General features: G+C 36.4%; 1 protein-coding gene and 1 long non-coding RNA gene across 6 annotated transcripts in view; one reads left to right on the top strand and one right to left on the bottom strand.

Moving 5' to 3' along the window:
• LOC146768377 (uncharacterized) overlaps nucleotides 1–26,560 on the top strand; it is a 95,385-nt gene that overhangs the window by 6,920 nt on the left and 61,905 nt on the right. The window lies entirely within an intron of this gene.
• LOC110468139 (desmoglein-4) lies at nucleotides 1,329–25,716 on the bottom strand. Its single transcript, XM_031504024.3, has 16 exons — nucleotides 25,493–25,716; nucleotides 18,890–18,925; nucleotides 18,378–18,506; nucleotides 17,580–17,735; nucleotides 17,300–17,447; nucleotides 16,202–16,365; nucleotides 15,822–15,956; nucleotides 15,035–15,220; nucleotides 14,607–14,866; nucleotides 13,535–13,677; nucleotides 13,167–13,385; nucleotides 11,551–12,045; nucleotides 9,369–9,517; nucleotides 8,817–8,877; nucleotides 7,167–7,375; nucleotides 1,329–5,728 (listed from the first exon to the last, which is right to left on the bottom strand). The coding sequence occupies exons 1-16, from the start codon at nucleotides 25,538–25,540 to the stop codon at nucleotides 4,757–4,759; spliced, it is 3,510 nt and encodes a 1,169-aa protein (XP_031359884.3). The 5' UTR covers nucleotides 25,541–25,716; the 3' UTR covers nucleotides 1,329–4,756.

The following is a 26,560-nucleotide window of genomic DNA, read 5'->3' as shown; positions in this document are numbered from 1 at the left end:
GTTGTTTTTTAGAGCTTTTCCAAAAAGTAGGAAAAATAAAAAAATTAAACTGGTAACTATCAAAATTTGTAGGTAGGCCCAACAGCACATGACGAACATCAGAATTCAGGGTACATGATGGGTGTCAACTAAGCATTTGTTTCCTAAGTTGTAATTTTGTGGCTGTTCTATTTCATAACTTATTTCACTGTATTCTGAATTACAAGATGCTATTTAACATATGGTCACAATAATAAAACATGACAGGTTCATCATTATACAAATGTGCATCTAAAACAGTCACCAGTTGTAATTTTGTCATTATTCTCCTTCTTTTAAAATTTAAGTGCACTTGGAATATGAAACAGTATTGTCTATTGACCCATTTTTGACTTGTATCTGTGCTCCCATATTTTTCAACTCAAGTTGTTTGAGGATAAAAACTAATGTGTAACATAGCTTTGGTTCATTTCTGTTTAGGCAGGTTCTAAATACACTAAAAAAAGAGATAAATTATCTTTTTTGAACTGGAGTTGGCAGCATCATCAGACTGATAGAAAATTTGAAGATGGAAATTTTTTTCTTCTAACTTAACTTCCTGAAAAGACACTTTAATCACTATCTGAAATATGAGTGCCCATAATGATTCTGTATGAAACTTCAGAAATAAGATGTCAAAGTGTTAAGGCAAAATAAATTGATAGATTAAATGACATTTACTTAAAACATGATGCTGTTTTTAAAAGCAGTAATTTACTGAGTTCAGATAAAACTTTTAGAAAAAATCCCTGTACAAAAAGCAATTATCATGAACACTGATCTGGAATATTAGAAAGAAATTTGATTTTAGAACCAAAGTGCTTTTCCTTGGTTCAACTCATTCTGACAAATATGGAGTGAATGTACCTGTGATACCTGTGCTGCCCAGATACTGTGTTTCTAGAGAGTTCTGCTGTCTTTCTCTCTGTGGCTTGTAGTCCAGCATTAATTTATAGCTCCTCTGAAGCACTGTTTCAGAGCTGCAGAACTGAAGGGTATCACAGAAAAGGATGTCTAAAGAGAGAGAACAATGCAGAGAATGATAGGTTGAGGAAATTGCACTGTAATTCTTGTGAGACATGACACACATTTGTGCTTGACAACCTGAAATAAAGTATTGCAGTCAATTTGACACATGAAATAATTTTGTTTTGGAATTACCTGATTTTATAAATCAACACCTTCTATTTTTTTTTTTTGTTGTTGTTTCATGAAAGAAGGAGATTTTTTTCTGAAAAAAACCCAATCAGTTTTAAGGAAACTGTATTTTCCACTGATAAATGGAAAAAGAAATATTCTGAGCCACTCTATGTAAAACATGTTGTTCCAAATGATCATTTATTGTATTTTTTCAGTGCCATTCAGAAATTATTACAAACAAACCTCTAATATTTTTATTTATGAAAACACAAACACACAGAAATATTATTTGTATTTTAAATAAAATTAAAATGATGCATTTGGCGACTCAGCAGTGAGGAGCATTTGAATTATGCAGTTATGTTAATTCAAGCAAAATGGCAGAATTTTTTCTAATTGTTGCTTAAATTGTGTGGCCTTTTCATATTGTGCATAGTAAGTGCTGCTCACAACAGTTTAAAAGTGTTATTTATTACCATGGAATTAGGACAGAGTAAGAAGTATTGAAACTTGCAGTTCAAATTGAGACTGTGTTCCTAAGATAGAAATCTAATGAGACCCTCAGCTTGTGGCTCTGTTTTCTTCCATGTCAGTATACTTCTCATGATGCCAATATCTCACAGAGCCTGTTTAAGACTGTAGGATCCTATTCCCAAATAAACCCGAGATAAAAAAAAAAAAAAAAAAAAGCAAGCTATACACTTGATATTGCATGTTGCTGACTCTAAGTAAGAGCATTTCTCTTGAGTGGCTTAGAGCAGAACTGATATCACCACTCTCTTTCTTCCCTGAAAACCATTCATTCTTCATTATTAAACAGTATGACTAAAGGTAAGACAGCAAACAGGCTTTTAAATTACAACAGGAAGAAAAGAAACCAAATTAATGTCTTCTGACCAGAATTAAACTATATGCTATTTTTTAAACAATAAAGCTAGAAAAAGAATTTGAACAGAATTTTTAATGAACCAAATAATTGTTCCATCTTCACATGCATTTTTTTCTTCCACAATTTGTAGTAACCTAAAAGAATGTTCAATTCACTAAGAAAATGATTTTTAGGAAGTTTGTACAAATTACATAGCAATAGGAGTTAATATCCAGAAATGCACTGGATAATGCAATTGCTGTTTGTTGTGAGAAACCAATATAATAAGATGCTAGAAATATTTCAAGAAATTGTATTACACAATAATTAATAACTAAAAAGTTGGTAAAATATAGTACTAGAAATAGACAACCACCACATAACCAAAATCTGTCATCTGAACAACATTTCTCTATTTTTCTTTTAGTTTTCTATTTCTCTATTTTTTCTATTCATTCTTCCCCTATTTCTAGACGTGCAAAAGACCATAGTTCAGACACTCATACTTCACAAAGCATTCCTGTTCAAGGAATTCAGAATGTGCTCCTAAAGAGAAGTTTCATTACTTTGAATACAATTCAGAAAAATATTTCTGATTTGCTTAAGATGATTATGGAAATATTTTTTTTACATTAAAATATTTTCTAGTGGGGTTTGGGTGTATTGCATAGGCTTTTTATATTCCAGATAGTCATATAGATTTTAAATATTTGTTTTTTAGTGCAAACAGGTGGTTAGCAAAATGAAAGGGAGTTTGTCAGCATTTTAGTGAACTTCTGCACAAATGTACATCTCCAGATGTAAAAGGATATAGCTTTATATATTAGTACCTATTTTCCTGCTTTAAAGAATAGTTCCAGGAACCATAATTACAGTTGGTACATATCTTATAGGAAAGACTAATCCCTTCAAAGTCAATGCAATTTTAGTGGTACTTAAGATAATCAAGGCTGCAGATAGAAGTGAAACCAGCAATACGTCAGATTTTATGGGCAGAGTACCTAGCATGCCCAGTTGCTGTAGAAAAGAACCTGAAACTATGGAATGGACTTTCCTGGAGCCTAGGATTCAGTCATGATTCCTAGAGATTACTGATGTTGACAGTAGCATTGACTCGGGGCACTGCAGGCTGTTGTTGACAGCAGATCTAGTGGCATTTCCAAAAACATATTTTAAAAGACATTTTCTTGGTATCAGACTCAGAAACTGGTCATCCATTTCTCTTGAGGTAAATCAGTCTGGATATGCAATTGAGTTTCTTTTGTATTTTATGGAGTGGGAGGTTCACAGACAACTCTTAAACTTCTCACTAACTTATCTGTAAAAGCCAAAGAAGCAAAATTTGTGGGAAAACTACTGATTTGGTGGTCTAGCAAAAAAAGCTAGTCCCTCCTTATAACTCTAGTTTATTTACACTGAAGCAATGTTGTGTGTGCTATGGTTACTATACATATGATACACAAATAAAATGAGATAAAAGGTATATTTCAGTATTTTGGTCCTTCAGATCATATTCTAAGACATGTTAAGGTATTATTAGAATAACAGAGTCCAGCAGAGCTGTTTTTGTGGGAAAATAAAAGCCAGATTTAATTAAGTTTAGAAACTCATAATGACTTTTTCAATTAATACATTCAAATAAACTTTCAAAATATCAATGCAAAATACATTGACATATGAAATAAAAATTCTCCACATTGCGTATTAGCAAATTTATATTGCTTCCAAGTGGTTTTTTTTTTTCTTTTCAGGAAGACTTCAGCTACCAGTGTCAGTAATACAATACTTGCTATTGCCTCCTCACATCACAAAGCTTCCAAGATTTTCTTTTCTTATCAGTATGTGAGATGAGAATTGACACAGTATATTATAACCTTCTTAATATAACCTGACACTGGCAATTTAAATGGTAGTCATAGTTTGGCACAAAAATCTGACAAAGAGTTCCTGGTTGTCACTGAAGTCCTTTTAGATTTAAGCAAAGCTGTAATGGCAATGGAGAAAGGATGAAGCCAACATCTTCTTGGGTGACAGTGTCAACGTGGCAGCACCAGCTGTGACAAATCGCTCCTCGCTGTGACAGGAACTGTATTGCAGGCTCTGTCAGGATGTTTGTTTACTGAGAACTTCAGAAAGCAATGGAAGTGTATTATGTTTATATAATTATTATTTATAACTATTGTTGGTGATGAGAGAAATGGTTCAAAGTGCCGTTTTGTAGCACTTCTTGAATTACATGCAAAGTAAAATGATGCGTTTGAAAGTGCTTATTTAGTCTTGAGATGACTAATTATTAACTACATTCTTTTCCTCTCTTGTCAGTGAGGGCCTATTAACCCAAATCTGCTTATTGTGAGAGACCACTCAGCTGTACACTATTTTGACATGCTTTTGTAAGACATTAATTCATGCTGTGTGCACACAAGTATCCCCTCTTACTGCTCTAGTTGGTAATCAGATATCTCTCCAAAAATACTAGTCTCTTTATGCACTTGTGGTGCTAGGTGGAGTGAAAGAAAGAAATTTAAAGCTAACTTCTATTTTCCCTTCACTGACAAAGTGCATTTGACTTTAAAATGGGACACCTGTCAGAGATCCTCAAACAAGCAGGAACCCCATAAATTTTAGCGCTATTTCTTAGTTATAAATAATAACAATATTCTTGGCGGGTGGCAGCTAATGAGTGTTGGTGCAAATGGTGATTTCAGCAGAGGGGTGCCAGCAGAGGCCTTACTGACTGGAGTACTGCACGGTGCTGTACTTTGTCATTCGTCTTCGGGAGGTACCTGGAGATGCCGTGCCCATTCCTTGGCCAAGATGACATTCAGCACTGAGCATCTGACCCGTGCTGCTCAGGCCCCCCAGATTTGCTCCTCCCAGGCTTGTTCCTCCCAGGCTGCTCATCCCAGACCCTGACACTACTCTCTCTGTGACCACCACGTTGTGGGCATTGGATAACTCTGAGGGAATATTTATTAGGCTGCCCGGCATGCCGGAGGCAGGCCTGAACACCCTTTCTGTCACTACCACATTTGACCCATCTACCAAATCAGGAATGCTCAGAGATGCTGGGAGTCGGGAGTTAGGCGCGATTACTCTTTCCGTGACGATAACGTTGGAGCCCTCTGTAAGATCGGGAATATCCAGCACGCCACGCAAATCAGAGGCCGACGCAGGCCCGACAACTCGTTCTGTCACAACGACGTTGGATGCACGCAGAGGGTCAACGCAAAGCGAGGGCGCGCTGGAGGTGTAGGTCTCGGTCACCGTCATGTTGCCATGGAGCAGGGGATCCGGCATTGGCCTCGGGGTCTGTATGGTTGCCCCAGATGTGTAGGTGTTTTCAGTAACAACCGTTGTAGTGCCAGCGGTGGGAGGCATAGGTGCACTTCCATTGACAACGATGGTGGTCCCCGGTGGCGGGAGGTTTAGATCAATTTCAGGGCTGGGGAAGGGAATGTTGACCCCTGGCCAGGGTGGGTTGACATCAGGGAAAGGTTCAATCTCTTTGCCCAGACAGATCTCTGCTAGGGTCTTAAATTTTGGTCCTAATGTATCCAAGTATGTTTCATCTGTATCTTCTCCAATAAAGCTGCAGCAGCCCACAGAGCCAACAGGAGTACCGACTCCTTCATGATCATAAATTAATAGGCAGTCATTTGCTGGCCGACCTTCATCTTCATCTGCATATACAAATGCTTTCTGTAGTTTGCAAAAACAAAAAAATGGAAAAAAAAAAAAAAAAGAGAACAGAATAACAGAGTGAACTTTGTCAGGTTTTTAACCATGAATACTCAAACCACAGCAAAGTTTCCCTAAGCACAGTAAGGCCCACCTGACTTGAAAAATAGGACACCAATAGGACAGACTATACCATCAACATTTCTTAACCTTGAAATAAGTTTATTTAATTCTTGTTTCTGCCAACACGTAGCATCTTTAATTTGTTCTGTTATCAATGTCTCTGCCTGTGGGTCAAAAGGGACAGACAAACACATGCCTTCTTTGGGCAGCAGTATCTGAACAAAGTAGTAGGAAAAGGAGTGAAGCAGGGTGGCAAGGGGACCAATGAAGAGACAAGGAAAGAGGAGATGGGATGGAGGATTCTCTCAGTGAGGGAGGCTTGGTGAGTCCAGAGGGAGTCCATTTTGAGCAAGAAGGCAATTACCAACTTGGGATGATGTTGGAGATCCTCGTGTGGTCATTGCAGAGAGATCAGGGAGGAAAGAGAATAATTTAAAGTGAGTGCAGAGTGGGGCTGGAGGAAGCAGAAAAGGATAGAAGAGGAGTCAGAGAGTTTGGGAATTGAGATGACCCAGGAAGATAGCAGTGGAGGCCTGTGACTGGCAGGCAATTAATAGTGCTTCAGGCCAAGGCAGGAAGATTGCAGTCTGGGAGAAATCCATGCTCAGGTTGTCAGGACTGCTGCATTCTGCTCTGTTCTCTCCTCCACTGAATCAAAATCTTTAGATTTTGAAATATAACAATCCTTATATCTTAATTGATATTTTGGTGACATGCAGTTATAACATCTATGCCTCACAGTTCATGCATATGAATAAAAATATAGCCCACAAAACCATTAATCATGTAAATTCCATACCTTTTTTTTAATCCCATATGTAAAGGCTAATTTAGGTGTTGCCAATTGAAAAACTGCATACTGGTGTCACTGGTAGTTCACAAGTTTTTAGGGAGCAGAAATGGCAATAAAAATAAGGAAGAACTGATGTTTAAAGTTCTTTAAATAATTGAACAAACTGTACAGGAAGTAGGAGTGAACAATTCCAAAAAGTTATTAAATATTTATACACTGAGAAAATACATAAATTTGGTGGGTACTTAAGAAGTTGAAATCATTTAATTGCTTCCTACCCCTACCTGCAGTATGTCCATCAATCTTACAAAAAGGCTGTTGAACAATCCACCTACTATGGCAGCAGCTCAAAGACAGTACTAATACAAGTGTTGTGTAACTTTTCCTACCCCAGTGTGGTCAGCCTTGCACTCACAGCAGTCTTATATCATGGAAGTTTCAATTTGAGTAGAATTAGTTTGGATTTCCATAATGTAACCTGGGAAGGAGAATCTAACAGAAAGCATGCTCACAGATGTAACTCAAAGAATAGCATTTAATTACCTCAGAGAAATAGTTGTCTAGGAAGGCCATATTCACTCCTCCTTCTCGATACTCTTTTATTGTTCCTCCAATTGACCCTTTTACTTCTCCTGTTCCAGAAATTCCTCCAGCTGTTCCATAGCCAGTACCAGTGCCATAGCCAACACCTGTAGTTTCTTCAACACCGGAAGCTACTACTCCTCCCCCTCCATATGTGTTATTATATATGTCTGAAAGCAGAAAAAGTTATCCCTCCTGTGCTCTGTGAAACTTTACACACAATTTGTCAGTTGTTTTTACAAATGCTATAATGACACTTGAGTTTCTAAAGGTATTTTAGACCAATTTCAGTCACAGGTACATGCACAGGTACCAAATATTAAAAGTGCAGTAACAATTATATATGTATTAGCAGACATCTAAGCACTTGATTTTATTCCTGAGGCTAGGCAGCATGTGTGCATATGTTTTAGTAAATCAGGGATTTATTTTGTTATTGGCTGGACAGATTATTCTGTCTAGTGCATATACATGCTGTTGTGGGGTTTGTGTTAGAAAATCAGATAGTTTATAGATGTAAATACATAAATGCATATTTATGATAACATTGGCATTAAAATATTTTCCCTTGCACACTTAGAAAAAAAAGAGTTTTGTAAATCCTAGAAAAGAAAGAGTTTCATAACTACTTTCACATTTTCTAGTAGTGAGATTTTTTAGGGGAGAACAGCAATGGATCATAATAACCACCATTTTATAATGCATATTGGAAATGTTTTTTAAAATAAGTTATAAAGTAATACTTACAGGATTTTAGCTTCTCCATATTTTTAAATACATGATAAAAAGGAAAGAATTTTCTTACTGATCAGCACGTATTATAATAAAATAATTGCATACAGTAGTCTTGACTAGGGTTACACTGGGAAATATAGGCTAAATTACATATTTTTTTCACTTTTATGAAATGAGAAATTTGAGAGCATTTTTGTATAATAAATAGTCAGCAGAAAGGTTGTCTTGCAGAGTAACATTTCTTCCTGTCAGAAACTAGGGAAAATGGCTCTGTGCCAACATTCTTCCTTCCTCTTCTGAAGTAAGGAACGGGAAGGAGAAAGTGGCACTGCACAGCTGGGCTTATTTTCTATGATCATTGAATTCCTGGAGGAACCTTATCTCAGAAGCATACATTTATTGTTATGTATCAGCTTGTTTAGGTTAACACACAAAGTGTTAGTAATTTACTAGCTACTTGACATGCTCCCTTGTGGGAAGCAGGAAACTGGGAAGAACTGAAGATTTTACCCAAATTATGAAAGCAAATATCCTTACTCTGGCTAAAGATTGATTTCTGCTTGAATGGGTGTCTTGAAAATGCCCTCCATTCAGTAGCTGTGCTGATAAAGAAAAATTTGCCTGGGATTTGAAAGCCTTGGCAGATATTTCAAAGTAAGTGTAGTTTGCAGAAATTAATCTCTTCAAAAGCTCAAGCCCCAGACTTTTTATTCATACTGGAAGTCCTACCAGCATGAGATTGACTATCTGCAGATGTGAGATTGGAAGGGTTGGGTTATGGCTGGGAAACCAAAGGTCCTCATGAATCTGAAGGCATGAAGTTCTGAAAGACAGCTTTATGAAAGCATAACATAGAAGAAGTAAGGATCTGCTTACCAGAAGGTTCACCAAAATCACCTCCTGCAGCAGTTGTTGGGGCAAGAATGTGTGAGACATCCTGGAAAACAACATTTTGACTCCTTGAATGATTTGTAGAAGTTTTTGTGAAGTCTTCGTGAATTATGTTAAAGAATTACCAGTCTAAACTGTTAGTGATAGTTAGTCATTATCACCAAGTCCATTAACAAACAAACCAAACCAAAACAAAGAGGCTACAAGTTTTTTCCTTGTCAACATGAACAATGATCAGTGAAGATGATTTCTGTTCCCTTTTCCTAAACTTGCACTGAAGAAGCTTGCTAGTTATTATGCTTCATCTGAAGGAACAGTGGCACCAAGCTGTTGTGCCAAACTAGCTGACCACTACTTTAAATGCATAAACCCCATCAGTGAATGTTAATTAAGAATCACCTTTCATATCTGCCTGGCAATTATTGACAATGCCAGACTGGTTTTAGATTACACAGTGTTACTATCACTTTCTATAGAAAAATGCAGCCTTTAAATATTAATTACTTCTGGTTTTGGAAATATGGGGGATGTACTGACCCTGTCTTCAGGCTGTGCGCCTTCTATTCCCCATGGATGAATTGCCCCTTCTGTACATTCAGGTACAGGTTCAAACCCAGTTCCAACTCCACCTGCAGCGCCAGGTCCACAGCCACAGCAGTCGCTCATTGACATCAGAATTGGAATCACTTAACAGGAAAGGAACAGGAAACAAGGATTTAGGACATCTCTTCCTCACAGGAGTAGCTGAACTTTTGATAATATGCCTTTAAAATATTTCTAACCAAGTAGCCTATAAGTTTGGCTTTCAGACTTAGCTGCTTGTGGAGATACCTGTATTTGGAATTCAGAATAATTTTTACCTTTAGTTACAGCAGAGCAACACAGGGGTGGGGCTGTTACTCTAAATTTATGCTTATGCACCTGGGAACAGACTTTGATCTATCTCAGCTGAACCAATATATGTTGCATATGTATGAAAATTAAATAAACAGAACCAGTGTTGCTATATATATAGCATTCAGTGCTATTCTTTCTGGATATATAAGCATACTTTTTTTCTTCAAGTATTGTAATAGAAAAGACATACACATTAGTAATAATAGATATATGAGAATCAGTGGAGAGTCTACCTGACTACAGTTATCATTGGCTAAGGCTCCAGTTGTACATTATGTATACATAATGCTTGATTTGAAAAAGCAGTAAGGGCAAACCCCAAGCCCTAGTTTAACCAAATGTTTACGTAGAGTGAATCAGGTTTCCCAGAGTGCTGTATTATGCTCAGTTGTTTAAAGAACTCAGTGCTGGAAATTGCAGAATGCTTGTAATAGCCAGCATCAAAAACGCTGCATATTTTAGAAAGGTAATGCAATATTAATTCATAGAATCATAGAATGGCTTGGGTTGGAAGAGACCTTGAATACCATTTAGTTCCAACCCCTCTGCCATGGGCAGGGGCACTTTCCATTTACCAGGTTGCTCAAAGACTCATCCAGCCCAGCTTTGAACAAGGGATGGGGCATCGACAGCTTCTCTGCACAACACGTGCCTCTGTCTCATCACTCTCACACTCTCACAGTAAAGAATTTCTTGCTAAACCTACTGTCTTCAGTTCAAATCTATTGCTCCTTGTCCTCTCGAGCTCTTATGCAGGCCCCCTTTAGGCACTGGAAGGCTGACCTAAGGTTTCATTTGGAGACTTCTCCAGGCTGAACAGCCCCAACTCTCTCAGCCTGTCTTCATAGGAGAGTTGCCACAGCCCTCTGATTACTTGAACATCAAAGTGAAATGGAAAGGGGAAATGACTATACAATGTACAAAGTGCTGCCTCATACAGCGCAACTAAGGATGTATTTATTCCAGACTATGAGGGAGATATCCAATGGCAGAAAGACAGTCTGTCCTGTAAGATAAACCATCTGGGGACTACAAATTTCACAGCCTTTTGAAGCTTCAAAATTTTTTGTTTGTTGATTCCTGCTAAATGAAGATCAAAACCTGAATCCCCCTCCTCAAAAATACAGGGGAAAAAAAAAATCTATTTCCTCAGGTTTTGTAGTCAGTATTTCTGCAATAGGAAATTTTAGATGTTGATTACTTGATGCCCAGGCCATGAAAAAAAATTGATCACATATGATTTTGGTAGTCTGAGAAATAATTGCTTGTATAAATTCTAACTTGAATTTGTGAAGCTCATAATTCTTCGTGAATACTAGGACAAATGAATTAATGTCCTATTTTGATCCTGTTATCATAAATGCTACTGATTTTTTATTAGATGTAATGTATGAAAGGAGTAACCAAAAATTTCAAAATCTATGACTTATTGTTCTGCTATAAAATCTGGCTTTGAGTTAAAAGGAATCTTGTTCCTTAGATTCTGTCATACCCAACTTGGGGCTGATACTTGCCCATTTCTTCTAGTAATGTAATGGAAGTACAAGTTGCAAAATGTAAGTGACAGGACAGCTCTGTTAAGAATTGGATAACAAGTCTTAGAAAGGAAATGCTTGATTTTGAATGAAAAATGTATGTATAACATAAAATTTATGGAATTTTTTCATTTAAAAGACAATTTTTTTCTCTTTCAAATGGCCAGTAGAAGCCAATGGATTAATGACCAACTGAAAAAGCGACCTTATTTTAGAAGAATTTAAAAATGTGCTATTTACATTATTAAGAAAAATGATAAAAATTGTTTTCTTAATTTCATACTTACAAACAAATATTAATCCACCGAGGAACATCAGGCCAATGGCAGCACCACTAAGTGTGGTATTTGAATCTAACTGTCTGCCAGTATTATCCTGCCAATCGCCGTCAGTGGAGGCAGTATATACATCGTCGCCTCCATCATAGCTATCAGTATAGCCCTGCCAGTCTGTGTGGTCCTCAAAATCTTCTCCAGGTCTAGTCTGGCCAGAATCACCACCACCTTGTTGTCCTCCGTCTTCCCGGCCTCCTCCACCAGTGCCACCACCACCACCACCAGTAGTGCCGCCACCAGTGCCACCACCAGAGCCGCCACCACCACCACCAATGATAATTATTCTTGTGGCCCCACTGGTGCAGTAGTTCCGACTATCACACTGGCAAGCTTGCACAGGAATTATGTGTGGTCGAGCACAGCGCCGGCCTTGGCTATCTCTTACAACGACATAGATCCTATAAAGGTAAAAGTCTATGTTCTGGCCCACTAGTTCTGCAGAGGAATCTTGGAGGGAAGAAAAAAAAAAGAAAAATGAAGGTATTGACTGTAAGTGTTCTACAAATCTATAATAGTATATTACATTCATAGAATAGAATGAAAAAATTTGTTCCCTTTCTAAGCACCTCAATTATTTATGCATCTACAGTATTTACTCAAAGCTGAAGCATAAAATAAACATCTGTTCTTGGTTTTTTTCCTGCAAAACCTGAGCCAAATCAGTTTAGTTATCACTTCTAAACCTGAGAAACACAAAAGGGGAAAATAAAATATTTTATTTCCACTGCTGCTTTTCCTGAATTTTATTTGCACAATGGTAAAGATAAAAGTTGAGAGATTTACGCATTTCCTATTCCTCTCTCAAGAAACTCATACATGTTTTTCAAAAAGTTTTTCAGTAGGTTTAAAATATTTAAGATTAAATATTTGCAACTGTTCAGGACAGGTAGGAGACTCAAGAATACTTTAAATTATGATATTTCCCATTTAATGTAGTCTTCTGTGTAAACAGTAAGCTATGCAAATTTTGTTATTTAGTAATGCATGGGATTTGAATAATTCATTCTTTTCTCATGTCTTATTGAAGGAAACTGGCAAAGCTTCACTGGGCACTGACTAAAACAATTTTCTTTAAAATACAAGTAGGTGTGACTTGTACAATAAATTAAAAATGTTGTAATCTTAATTTGCCATTTTCATATGCCTCTCATAAAAGTAAAGCTTTGCTAACTATAAACTTTGTACTCTAATAAAAAAAATTGAGTTTTTTATATTCTTAGGATTTTTAGATAACAGAAAGAAAAAAGTGTCAAATTATTTATTTTTATTTACTTCATTATGTTTAGACCCATAAAGGCTCTTGTAATAGTTATACTCAAAGTACAGTTTTGTTAGTAAATTTTCAGTTGCCTTTAAAATATAACACATGTAATAATTCTGATTTAAATATTCTAATATATATATGTACACATGCATATATTCAAATTTGGAGTAACTTAAATTCATATTTAACTGAGATTTTAATAGATAAGTGTTTTGTTTGTTAATAAAGTAACATCCAAATCAGTTATTTTAGATAACAGCTTATTACTATAATTTATTTTGTTACAAAATATAGGTTAATTTACCATTTATTCGTCTGATAATCCATGTAGTCTGAGGTTCGCCATGTATGCTGAATGTGAAGGGGGTAGCATAGAGGTCACCACTCCTATGCTTTGCTGAGATAATCACTGATGGGGAATTCATACATACTTTCCTCATTTCAGTATTAATAATTGGGCAATTGGCATTGATGCCATCTATTGAAAGCACAACGGTGCCAGTAGCAGTATATCGAGGAGTCCCTGTAAAAAAGATGGTATTTGTGGTCAGGAGGGAATAATGATACTATAAACAATGCAGTTAGGGTTGGAAAACTAGAAACAGCAGAAAACATTTAGAGAAATATGGAACACAAAGAGTTTATTTCAGAAAACTTCATATATTTTCTTACCTCTGGTGATAGCCAGAACCTCTGCTTGGTACTGCCCATTGACAATGTAGACGGAATCCCGACTGATAACTTTGTTCAGTGTGATTTCACCAGTGTTTTGATTGATCCTGAACCAGGCAGCTGGATCGCGTCCTATACTATATCTGTGTTTGGTGAAGTGAAAATACTCAGCATTAGGTGTTGAATACATGTATTACATATTTATTTTGTGGATAAGATTTGGCACTCTGGAGCATTTTCTTTCAGCTATGCTATATTGTATTGAATTTCACCCAGTTCAAGCAAAATCCATGTAGACTCCAAAATATGTAGACCAGAAAAGTAATTAGGAATAAAGCAAAAGCATTTTACTTTGAAAGTGGCATCATAGTCTAAAAGTAAAACTTTTCTGGATCCTGCAAACCTTTACTAGAACCCTTGTTGATATCAATGGTTAAATCCACAGCTCTTCTTATAACATTCTACAGTTGTATTTGCTGACACGTTTCTATGTTTTAGGAATTTTTTTTCAAATATGTGTAAATAGGCTGTATTTTTTTCTACATGCACTGAAAAGCAAATTACAGTCTCAGTTATTATTTTGAATTTCAAGAAACAAGTGTAATTTTTTTTTTTCGAGAATGAGAATGACCTCTTCTATTCTGATTGGATAATATTGACTCTTATTGGTATTTTCTACCTGCTTTTCTTGTGATGCTAACAAATTCCCTCCTTGTAGCAAATGTTTCAAGAAAAAACATTCTTAGGCTAAATAAAAAACCAAACCCTATTCTAGTCTATTTAAGGTACAGCCTGTTAGAAAAGTGATATTTTCTTTGTCTTGTGCATAAGGCAAAGGAAAGTAGTCAGGAAAGAAAGGCAATTATAGCACAAAAATGGGCTATATACTATTCTGCAATAATATAGAATATAGTACTATATAATATATAATATGATACTATATACTGCCATTTTTCTATTGCTAATCAATAATCACAGTTTTTTAAAGAGTCCTTTAAAATACCTATTCCTCATCCCATTGAAATCTCAAAAGAATTATTCCATCCAGGAAGTTAAGCAGAGCAGAGCTTACACAACATTTGTTGCAATAGTTCTAGTGTCCTCATCCATAGCTGTGTATGTTCCTAGAACATAATTCACTCTTGCACCTTCTGGCAGTGAAAACACAACTGAAGATGGATGAAATCTTGGTGGTTCAATCAAATTTTTTACTTCTACTGTGAGGGGTGTCCCAAATATTTGGTACTCATGTGCAACAGAGTGGTGGAATGCAGCTACATTCCTGACGCCAATCATCAGTGAGTGAGTTCGCATATGTTCAAAATCCAGTTCCTAAAAGGTAAACCACAGAGAACAAGATAATACATAAAAGCTTCCTTAATATTTAAAAATATTTTCATTTTAGATGGCTTAGTGACAGTGTTTTTACTGCCTGTTTAATTCTATTAACAATTAATTAAATTTTTAAGTCAAGAGCTAAATCACAATATTTATCCATACCTTAATTACTCTAAGGATTCCTTGATTTGTAGCTCGATCTGTAACAATTTCAAAACAGTTATCTTCATTACCGGATATAAAGAAAAACTCTGCTAACCAGTTGTCTGTAAACTCTTCATCAGCATCCAGAGCTTGTATTCGTAGCAGTTCTGAACTGAGTGAATTTTCTGAAATACTTGTTGAAAACTGAAATGACAGATAAATACCTATTAGCAAACATTTATATATGTGTGTATATATATATATATGTATACGAGGAAAACACAGTTGTGTGCAGAGGTTGTTTTGAAGGATGTTCTGAGCACAGTCCATGCCAATTTAACAAAAAAAAAAAAAAAAAAACCAAACCAAAACATGTGTTCGGGGAAAACTGTGATTATGATTACAGATTTGAAAAGCCATATCACCTCCAAGGTTTGCAGAGGCAACTTAAGGGGAAAAGGATTTGTGCTTTCTGTAAGAAATGGTCTTCCAAAGATTGGGTTATTTTACATGATTTCATATTGCAGGGATCTGGGCACCTGTATTACAGGATTTCTCTGAATACAAAGAAGTCAGTCCTGACAATGTGAGGATTTACATCTCTGAATACAAAAATGTGTATGTTACCAGAATTTTTGCACAAGTGACAGATTGTATTTTGAATACTCTTCAAGGGAACAACCCTATAAATCCCATGGAGCATGTTAATGTGAATGTTCTCTACAGGTTAGTAAGGGCTCTGTTACTGATGAGTCTTAAATGGGGTTTTAAATCAGTGTTGCTGCTTTTGTTACTGCAAACTTACAGAGCTTTGGGCAAGAGTTGGAAAGTTGTCATTAACATCGATAACTTTCACATTACAGCTACAAAGGGATGATATTCCATCTGCAGCCCCATCCCGGTCTGATGCCTTCACAACCAGAGTGTAGCTACTATGTTGCTGTCACAAAAAGAGAAATGAGTATGTTAGAAGACCATCTGTGCATCTTATAAATAACTCATGCTTGCTACTATTTCCTAATGCAGGAATTTGACTAAGACATTTTATTGTGACACATCAAAACCATGCATTTCTCCCTTAATATTTGTAAAACCCACAACCTTTCTCTCCTATATTTTTCTCACTCTCATAGCACATATACAAAACAGCATAATTTTATTTAGCTTTGGAAGGGGAAATGTTACCTCTCTGTCAAGATAATTTGCAAGATGGAGTTCTCCTGTGTATTTATTCATAATGAACATGGGTGGACCAGAAGGTTCCTGACTCTCTATTTTGAAGGCAATTTTAGAATTCAAGTGGTTAGGTTCATCTGCATCTGTTGCAATGATTTTCATCACCAGCGTGTCTAAAAATAAGTTTAAAAATAGTAGTAATTAAAAAAAAAAAACCCACAAAACACTCAAACAATACCAAGCCAAAAACCCCCAGAAAATCTCTTGAGTTCCTGCAAGTAACTCATCAAGACAATGCTAAAACAATGTATGAAAATGATAGAAGGCTATCTACTCCTTGACATTTACAGAGAAAAAACAAAACTTTAGTTTTGTAGTACTGATTCTGACAATGTTAATGACTTCAAATTAATTAAAAATCAAAGTCAGAAAGAATAATGCAGACTTTCACTGAGCTTCTTTTAATCACCATATGGAATATGCAAATACAGCAAGTACTGAGCTTATAGAGATTACTGTAAGAAATCACAACTTTAAATGAGAATTTCTAGAAAGAAGAAAATGAGTGTTAGGCACCATTGCCTCAGTCCTATATGCATGTCTAATGTTGATTGCTGCACTTTTGGTAAAAAGAACCATTTTAATGGTTAAAGTATGGAATTAGTAATATTCTGCTGCAATTGCAAGTACACAGGCTACAAGTACAAATATTTGAAAGAGAAAAATGAGGAAAAATGTATTTTACATACCCTCCAAGGAAATAAGTGTAATGATATTTTTATTCTAATGAGAAGGATTGAAATTATTTATTTTATATTTTCACATCTGAAAGAATTTGCATGATGGTATGGTTAGAAACTGGAACATTCAGCACTCATGTGTGGGAGGAAAGTGAGAAGGAAGCATTGCTGTTTAATTTATAGCAATTAGCCCCAGCCCTGGCTCAAATAGCACTTGGAGAAGCATCTGCTTCTCCCTCCTCTGCAGTGGCCCTGACCATTTTATGTCATTGCCTAAGAAAAGCAGAAAGACCATCCCAGGTTTATATTAATTGTATTCTGTGAGCTTCACTAGCAGTGCTGTAAAAGGCATAGCAGAGGTACTCACTGTCCATGCTGCTCTCCTCAACAGATCCCGTAAACACAGTTTGTGCAAATACAGGAGGGTTATCATTTATATCCAGGACTCGGACTCGAAGTTCAAGAGGTGGTTCCAAATCTATACCAGTCACTGAGTGTTTAGCAAAGCAACGTATCTAAATAAAGAGATTTACTAGTTTTAAAACCAAAAGTTAAGAAGCAAAATAGCAATCTGAAACAAATTAATTTGTTGTCTGCCCCACCCTGGATCCATCATTATAAAGGTCAAGAAAAAGGGGAGTACTTACAACAAATACTGGTGTTATTTCCCTATCTACTACTGATGTGATATTAATTTCTCCTGTTCTTGGGTTAACAACAAATATTCCATAGGGTGCACGGTCAATTCCAACTCCAGAGATGCTGTATGTGATTGGATTGTCTTCTTCACAGTCAGATCGGATCTACAGTAAGATATAATAATAAATTATGCCAGTTTATAGAGGACCCCCTACAGGATTTTTCCTCCTGTTCTTAGTTCCTGTAAAAAATGCCGTATAACTTCAGTTTCTCAACCACTTATTACAAGGTTCAGTTGACAGAATCAATGGAAGACTCTTTTACAAAACATTAACCTAGACATCCATCTCCCCTTAAGGCCTTCTATTTCTCTTAAATCTGTCAGGGAAGTGGAGAGAGAAACCTCCAAGGGCATCACACTGAGCCTGGAACTCAGTAAGGGTATGGTCACAGTCAGAGAACAGGAAGGTATTTATTTTTTCTCTGTTTCCTGTAGGCCATGTACAATCTTTGAATTTCTGCTCAGGGGTTTCTCAGGATGAGAGAGAGAAAAAAAATGTCACTGGTTGGAGCTGCCTGGAAAGTAGACTCATAGCAATGTTCTAGGAAGGCTCTGGTTACTCCTTAGCAGCCACATGGATTCACCTTATGAGACTGCCTCAGCAGAGCTGGGAATGTTGCATCATCTTTCTTTTATTCTACATTCCTTTCTTTTACAACACCAAGCATACAAATTTTTAAATGTCTCTGCTTTTATCAGCCTGTCTTTGGCAAAACTTCCTTCACACAAGTATTCACACACTTACTCTGGCAATCGGATTCCTCTTGGAATTATCTTCTCCTTCTCTACAAGCTGCAGCAAATTTGATCCATTCACGTTTTTGTCTTCTAAAGGTTTTCCATCTTGCCATTCCATTTTCATCCCATTCTTTTACCTTTGACAGAGAGTTCCAGTATTATGTGACCTCAGCCCATATTAAATAAATACAGACAATTATAATGTCCAACAATAAGAAGAAAAGAAATTTTTGTAGACCATGTGCTTTTTTACCATGTGGTTTTTTACATGTCTGTGAGTCCCAAACTATGACTGTACATATTTATTTTAAAATTACTCATTTGTATGAGATACTCATTTATATTTAGGTGAATTTTTCTTGAGAGGGTTAGCAGGTTATTACCTGCAGCTGGTTAATATTTAAATATCTTTTAAATCTTTAGGTTGAGAAGTGTCTTAGTTGAGTATTTTACACATGATTTTTCATTTGTTACATTTTGTTTAATCAGAAAAACTGTTCTAAATAAATATATATATTACCTCTACATGAAATCCTGTGCTGAAATCCAAGAGTACCTGCAAAAACAATAAAAATATTGGCACATAAAAATGCAAGGCAAAATGCAGCAAGCAAAACCCAGCTGCAAGACATTGCTATACTGTAGGCCTACTGCAATAGCTTATCTAGCTGCAAGATTTCAACAAATGAGTTAATGAAATTCAGCTTTTTTTCTATACCCAGCACCTAAATTCCTTGACAGTTAAAAGCTTCAAAATCCAGTCTATCTTTCAAGACAGAACTTTGAGCTTGAATGGATATGCAAGAGCAATTTTCAAACTATACCTTCATCAAAATTAAGCTTCCACACAGATTTTTAACACCTCAGCTGAAGAGAGAAGTATTTGCAAGAGTTTTTACCAAACACTCTAGGAAACCAGAGGTATTTATCCTAAATAATTTATTATTTTTTATTTTTATTTTTCCAATTTAGAAAGTTGACAATACCCCTGGAGTACTTAATTATGTAATTTAACCAAAAAGAATGAAAATGGGTTTTTTTGGAACTTCCCAGTGAAATTGAAGAGATTCAATGTAAGATGGAAACCCACCTGCAGTTTTCAGGCAAATTTCCCTGGAGTGCACTTAATTTTGATTTGAGACTCAACTATGCAACTAATCTTGAGTAAATAAAGGTAGCAGGATCAGACGCAGTATCTAATTACTTTAAAACTAAAATTTAAATGAGAGGAGCCTCAACTTATTGATTAGCACAATTTAAAAGAAGGCACAATTTAATTAGCTATATTCCTAAACAGGGTGTGAAAATGAAGTTTACTTTCTTCAGAGCATCTCTTTCAGGTTTAGGATCTGCTGTGGCTCTCTTCAGACAATAAAGGGTGAAGAATATGGGATTTTCAGGACTGGATTCTTGTTTCATTCATCATTGGAAGTTACAAAATATCCTGGTGACTCAAAAATTATTGCAGTATTTCTCTTTTCTCAACAAATGTTAACAACTGCAGTTATGAGAATTTCACTTCCTTATAATTTCCCATAGCTTTTTGGTTTGGTTTCTTTGTTTTTTGTCTGATATCTGTGGGGTTTAATGTCAGCTACACTTGGTTAAAATCTGGCATCTTTTATCCTTATATCATGGGAGTTTCCTCACTTCAAATTTATTGCATTGGCAAGACTGGAACATGGACACAAAATTTTTTCCACTTACTTCGTGTTAAGACAACTTCTTACATGCAACAGATTAATGAACAGCAGCTTCACCCTCCTTCCTCTCTCCCTCTCTCTCTTTCCCATTTGCCTTTATGCTGCAAGAATTCACCATCTGTCATTTTCAAAACAGATCTGGTTTTACCCAAAACTTTCCTTGAGACCTTGGCCTATAATGGATGCCTTAATCTGCTTCTCAATGGAGGAGTTTGAACTGGATCTGCCCATTTGATGTGCATATGTAGCTTGAAATTTTTTGACTATTCACATAATAATGATTTTTTCCTTGTTTGAGCCAGCTATTGACATAAATGGTTAAGAAAAGTGCTCTGCAGGAGAATCACTACAATATGTTCATGTTGTCCTAAAAGCACCAATACATTTGTTATCTTATGTTGAATTTATGACTGTTTAAATCTTCAGCTTCAGAATAGGGTTCAAATTCATGTGCAGCTGTTCTGTTCCTCATCTCAGAGAAGGGACAATATCCGACTCCCCAGTGGGAACTCAGTCCTGTTCTTTTATAATCCCCCTTGGAAACCGGGGAATGTGAAAGAGTCAAAGGGGCAGACTACACCCTCATGAGAGAGTCTGAGTGATGAGGTCCACCAGAAATAACACTAATTGAACATCTCTTATCAGTCTATCCCACCTCATTCGGTGAGCACAATGAAATCCTCTCCACCCTTATGCTGAAATCCCTTCTGGCATGCAAACAATGTCTTGACCTGGCAAAGTATGGGTATGCACCTCTCAGTGTTAGTGAATCTTGTCTGCTGTCTGCATCATGTGGCCTATCCTGTTACTTAACAGTGAGACTAATGCCTCACACCCAGCCACATCACTTTCATAGTCTGAAAAACAATTCTGAGTATTTCTGAAATAAGAATTATACCTGTAAAGAATTCTATTACTTAAGGACATGAGCATTCATAAATATCTTGATTTCAGCCTATAGGGAGTTCTGTTTTCAAGCAGTGAAAAATACATATTTCACACTGGAGTCTTATCCTTTGGTTTTGAGCACCAGTAATGGGAACGACAGGAATTTGTCCATTGGTGATGTTTGGATTGTAAATTTAGGCCCTGTATTTTCACATTTATGCAGTGATAGTGAAGGAAAACCCCGTTTTGCTACTTGTTGGTAATGAAGGAACTTGAATTCAGAGTCCTTAGTACATTTATTATTTGAAAAGGCTGATCTGATGAACTTGGTGACTGTGTTTGGTATATCTCTCAGTTATAGCTGTGGTATAGGAAGGAGGGCAGGTAGACATCAGACAAAAATGTCTAGTTCACCAGATAAATCTGAACATCTTTGAAATAACATTTATCCTACTTGAGACTCCTCCACCTCCCAAGCTAGTAACTTCTGGTTCTCCACTGTCACTAGCAGTTAGAAGTCTTCCCTAACCCAGTTGTCTATTTCTAATTATCTGAGATGAGAACCTTTTTTTTTTTTTTCTACTGCTATTTCAAGCAGATAAGTTCTGTCTCCTAGCAGCTAACCCCAGCAAATTTCTAGGTAGTTAAAAAAATTCCCTTCTAAACCAGTCTCGAAGTATAATACTTTCCGAAGACACAGGGATAAACAATAATTAAAGCAATAGGAGCCACTGGAATGTGTGGGATGTATCCTGAGGACCTTGAGGTAGGCAACCTGGTCAGAATGATGCCAGGATTTGCTGTCTGTTAGTCTCTGAAAAAAAGGAAGCAGAAGTGAATCTAGATGTCAGTTCACTTGCACAAACTGCCTCTATTTCAGGTTGGGAGATGTGCAGGCAGGAAACAAGTTTATGGTTTCTGTCATTTGCACAGTGTTCTGTCTGAAAACTTGTCTTTTATTGTAATGATACCTGGACCCTGTGTCCAAAATGACACCTTAGAGTCACACTGGAGTTATTCTGGATTTATTCTGATGCAACTGGGGACAGAATTAGGCCCGTAGGATGTCTACTGTTCTTTGCACCCTCAAAGCAATTTACAAACAAGAATTAACTAATCATTAATTGAGTGCTAAGCAATATCATATGTAATTACAGAATCCTCCCTCCTCCACCTACTCAAATCTAAATGACTGAACATGCCTTTAACATCTTCCCAGCATTATTCATATGGGATCTGCTTCTCTCTCTTTGAAGTCAACAGTGGCATTGTTGTTGGCCTGGATGGGAGGAGTGCTGAGAACTCACACGTATTGTGTTAGTCATCAGGCTGCTGTGGTAGCTCTGGTACTGTCAGCGTTTTGGGACTTTTACGTCTTTCTTACTCATCCAAAGCCCTGATTAGAAAAGGTTTACAATAATGAACCCTTCCCCTATATTCATTCTGCATCTTTTTAAAAAATTGATACATCAGTTCATATGAAATAATGAGAAGCAGAGTTCAAATATGACAAACCCTCATATTTTAAAAATATGCAATTTTACCACTTTTTAAATTGAAATATGATTTTCCTTTTCTATTCTTCACTTTTTCATATGTCACTTATCAATGTACTTCATCCAGTTTAAAGGGAAAGATCTTCTGTATTATTTTTCTGGCCTTTTGTTTTCTAATTCAGAGGAGGCCAGGTGTTTCCTATGTTAGCAATACTTTGAATTGCACCCAGGATGGATAATCCATTACTCTTTCAACAATTGTGACAGGAATAATTCAGGAATTATGACAATGCTCATGTCAGGCTGAAGAATATACTTCAAAGTTTTATTTATTTTAAAATAAGTTTACTCAAAGAACTGACAACTTTAGGAAAGTTTCCACTTTGTTTCTGATTACAATACCAGAACAGGATAACCACTGTTCTGCTATTGTATCTTCTATTGTATGCAGATACAATACACTTCCATAGCGTAACTGACTTTAACCATTAGAAAAATGAACAGAAAAGTAATTTCAATATAGGGTGTATGCCATTATCATTAAAATCTGAGTTTTTCAAATTAGTAATGCTAAGTGCCCTCAATAAATCTCCTCAATAAAACTTGAATTCTGATATGACTTAGAGTCTTCTGGCTGCAAATGCATGTTTTCTTAAGGGCCATTTTACTTAGGAATGTAAAACTGCAGGCTTTAGTACCTAATCCTAGGTGATAGTTCCTGGATGTGGAATCGCTTTAGTTTGTATTTCTACAACAAAATATTTAGCAGAAGAACCTTCAAGTTCCTAATTCAATTCTTGCAGATGTTTCACATGAATTTACAAGAACATGACTCCTTTTGCGTACAATAAAGTTATGAGTAGGATGGGTAACCATAGCTTTACAACTGAGGGGGGAAATAAGCCTAGATAGCATATGGGAAAACGTATCCAGACAAAAGTGCATAAGAGATGTGGTGAATTTAAAATTATTGGGTGTCACATGATAGCTGGCAGGAGAAGAGTCATACCTGATCAAACAGGTTATTTCCATAAAACGTGTCTGTGCTAGTATCACAAACAGAACTCCCTTACTCATGAGAATAATGTCTTTGAAGTCACATGAGCAAGGGTTGCAGAATCAGTCCCACCAATGGTGAAATCCATAGAGAAAATTATTTGTTTCAGGGCTGGTAAGTTTCCTTTTTTTTTTTTTTTTTTGAAAATGCAGTAGTGTACTAAAATATGTATAACTCCATGTTAATTTTATTTGATGAAACTTATTAACAATATACTAACCAGACACACCATTCAGACAGGTGATTTTCATGAAAGATTAGTTAAGCTGAAAGCCAATTTTTTTTTCTCGGAATACACTAAAACTGGACATATAAATGTATAATTTGATCTCAACAGTTTGTCTGCCACCTTTCTTTAAAGCGTTGAAAGATACTATTAATTTATACAAGCCATCATGAACATTGCTGGGCAGAAGAATGCATAACAAGAACAAGGGTTTCCTATGGGTAGTAAAAATTCAAATATTTGATAGTCATCAAACCACAATGTCATTTTCCAGAATTGCTCTTTTTTTCTGACCCAGCACCTACTCTCCATCACTCACAATTTTAACAACAATATACTTATGGAATGAAAATGGCTTCAGAGTTGCTGAGAGAAATAAAGCAGTAAAGCATTTGAGTAAAATGTCTTTTCAATGGACAGGTCTTAAACACAAAACAGTCAAGCATTTTGAACTTCAACACACTGGGAGTGTGCATCACCAGGTAAATGAGTAAAATGAATAGTCACTAGTGCTTCATGAAAATCCAGAAGTGTTAGTGTGATGTACAACAGGCCAGTCTCAGACAACTCTCTGCTGCCTTGAACAAGTAGAAACTTATCCGAACCATAACTTGCTTTTGCCAAGTTTTGCCCTTGTTTGCTTGGCAGCTGCTCTGTGTTAATTAGTTCTACTTTACAGATTGCAGAGCTGTCATCTAAAATTAATGGATTGTATTTTCATAATGATTTCAGGATTTGTTAACCTATAATACAAACTTTTTCTCAGATTACAACATTTCTAGAGAAGCTAGTAATGAGAAGTTAACAAACATTTTCACATACTAACACACTGTGTAAAATGTAAAATTTCATGAAAACCACAGGATATAACTATAGTAGAAATCCGGCTTTTCTCAATCTTCAGGGCCTTGAACCTCTACCAAATTTCAAGAGGTCAGCACAGATGAGTAAAATTAATCCACACAAAAATCAGATTGCAGGAGCAGTAGGCACCCATAGCCCTTTTAAGTCCCTTCTGGGTAATTTCTATGCCTTGATGAGCACATTGAACAACTATGCCACTTGACCATAGCCACAACTTTCTTTTTACAGTGAGAAAAACAAACCCAAAGAGCAACACTTTCATCATACATTCACTTGCTCGGCAAATGGTGGCTCAGACACTAGGGCACAACAACACAGGAATCCTTTGCAATGTGAAATAATAGGCCAAGTCTTGATTTTTGCTTAACTGATATCACTAAATTTTGTCATTTTTTGCTGTCTTGAAAATAGCGATAGTATTTGGTCAGCTGTGAAAAAATCTTGCTAATCATTTTAGAAAAAAGAGTTTTTAATTTTTTAGAAAAAGGTATTTTCTCAACTGATAAAAAGACATAGAACTAAAGTATATGCAACTATTAAAATTTTTGTAATTATAGAATTTTATTAATATCTGTGACCTTTAAATACCAGCACAGAAAACATTTGCCTGAAAAATCATGCAGTAAACATAGAAAGTCACATTTTGAACATCAACAGATCTCCAAAAGTATAAAAATAAATATTTGCCAGTATTTAATGAAAAGGTAATTTGATTTTATAGAATGTTCGTAAGTGCAGTTTAAAATGAGCAGAGCTTTGATTTTTATGGTAAATTTCAAAAGATATTTTTGGGGAATAGTTTACATTGTAAAATGCAATGGTTTGCTGAGGAAGATGAAACTGGCGTGGTTCACAGCATTTAAAAATATTGTTTTAAAATCCAACTTACCAACAAAAGGAACAGAAAAGCAGCCGTTCGGTGAGGGAGCCAATCCATGGCATCTGACTTCTCAGAAACAAGTCCAACAGAGTTATGGTTACAAGCCTGTTCCTGTTCCCCTCCCCCCCCAGCTCTGGTGACTATTTAAAAAGACACTCTGTACATGTCCTTATACTCAGCCCTTCAAGGTGTCTCTGCCTCCCTCTGAGGGAAGAACTGAAGATGCTGTATAACAGAGTGTCTTTCCCCACCCCAAAATCCTGGGCTGGTCTCACCTGAAATGCTTGACAACATCATTATTGCTTGCAGGTAAGAGCTAAGAGACACACCTTAATTCTTATTGCACTGAAACCCTTTGTTGGATACAAAAAGGTACGTTTTAAAAACAGAGGCAAGCTTTGCTGAGAAGATACTGCGTGATTTATAAATTACTCACAACATAAGGAATCATTAAAATGGTAACTTATCATTGCTTTGAATGCAACTTCCAGTTTTCTCTTTGCACCCTGTATAATAGAAAAACTAAATGAATATTACGATAAAGAACACGTAATTTAAAAAAAGTATTCATTTAAATTAGAAGTCCATTTGCTTACTTCCAGGCATAAAGGAGTGAGTTCCATGCACATTGTTCACGGAAGTGAAGTGCTCAGAGCAGAATGAGGCTGTCACTGAAGAGGTATCATAACAAATTTTGGGAAAAAATAGTGCTTTATTCATGAGGCTGCAAGAATATCTGAAGCAGACGAGGAAGATTTTCTGCCTTTACCAACTGCAAAGCCTCCTCATGCCATACCTTTCCCTTCCAATGGGTTGTGCTCTCGCTGACACAGCGGAGAGGGAGAGTGTTAGAGAAACTGGAGAGCTGATCAAAACTGCAGGTAGGGGAGGAGAGAGGATGTGCTGCACAGCTCTCTTCTGGCCTCGTTTTTGATGGCAGGAGCACAGTTGTGTGGGGGACAAAGAAACCACAGAAGGTTCCCTACTTTGCTGTCTGTTCTGCAGCACAGGTGTTGTTAAGTGCTTCCTTGCGTCTTTGGGACACCTGAACCACCCCTGAATGGGCAAGGAGAAGTT

This window comes from Lonchura striata, chromosome 2 (genome assembly GCF_050655825.1).
Source record: "Lonchura striata isolate lonStrDom1 chromosome 2, ASM5065582v1, whole genome shotgun sequence".
NCBI classification, from domain to species: Eukaryota; Metazoa; Chordata; class Aves; order Passeriformes; family Estrildidae; genus Lonchura; species Lonchura striata.
The sequence above is the reverse complement of the archived record's forward strand: the minus strand, read 5'-3'. Positions and strand labels throughout refer to the sequence as shown.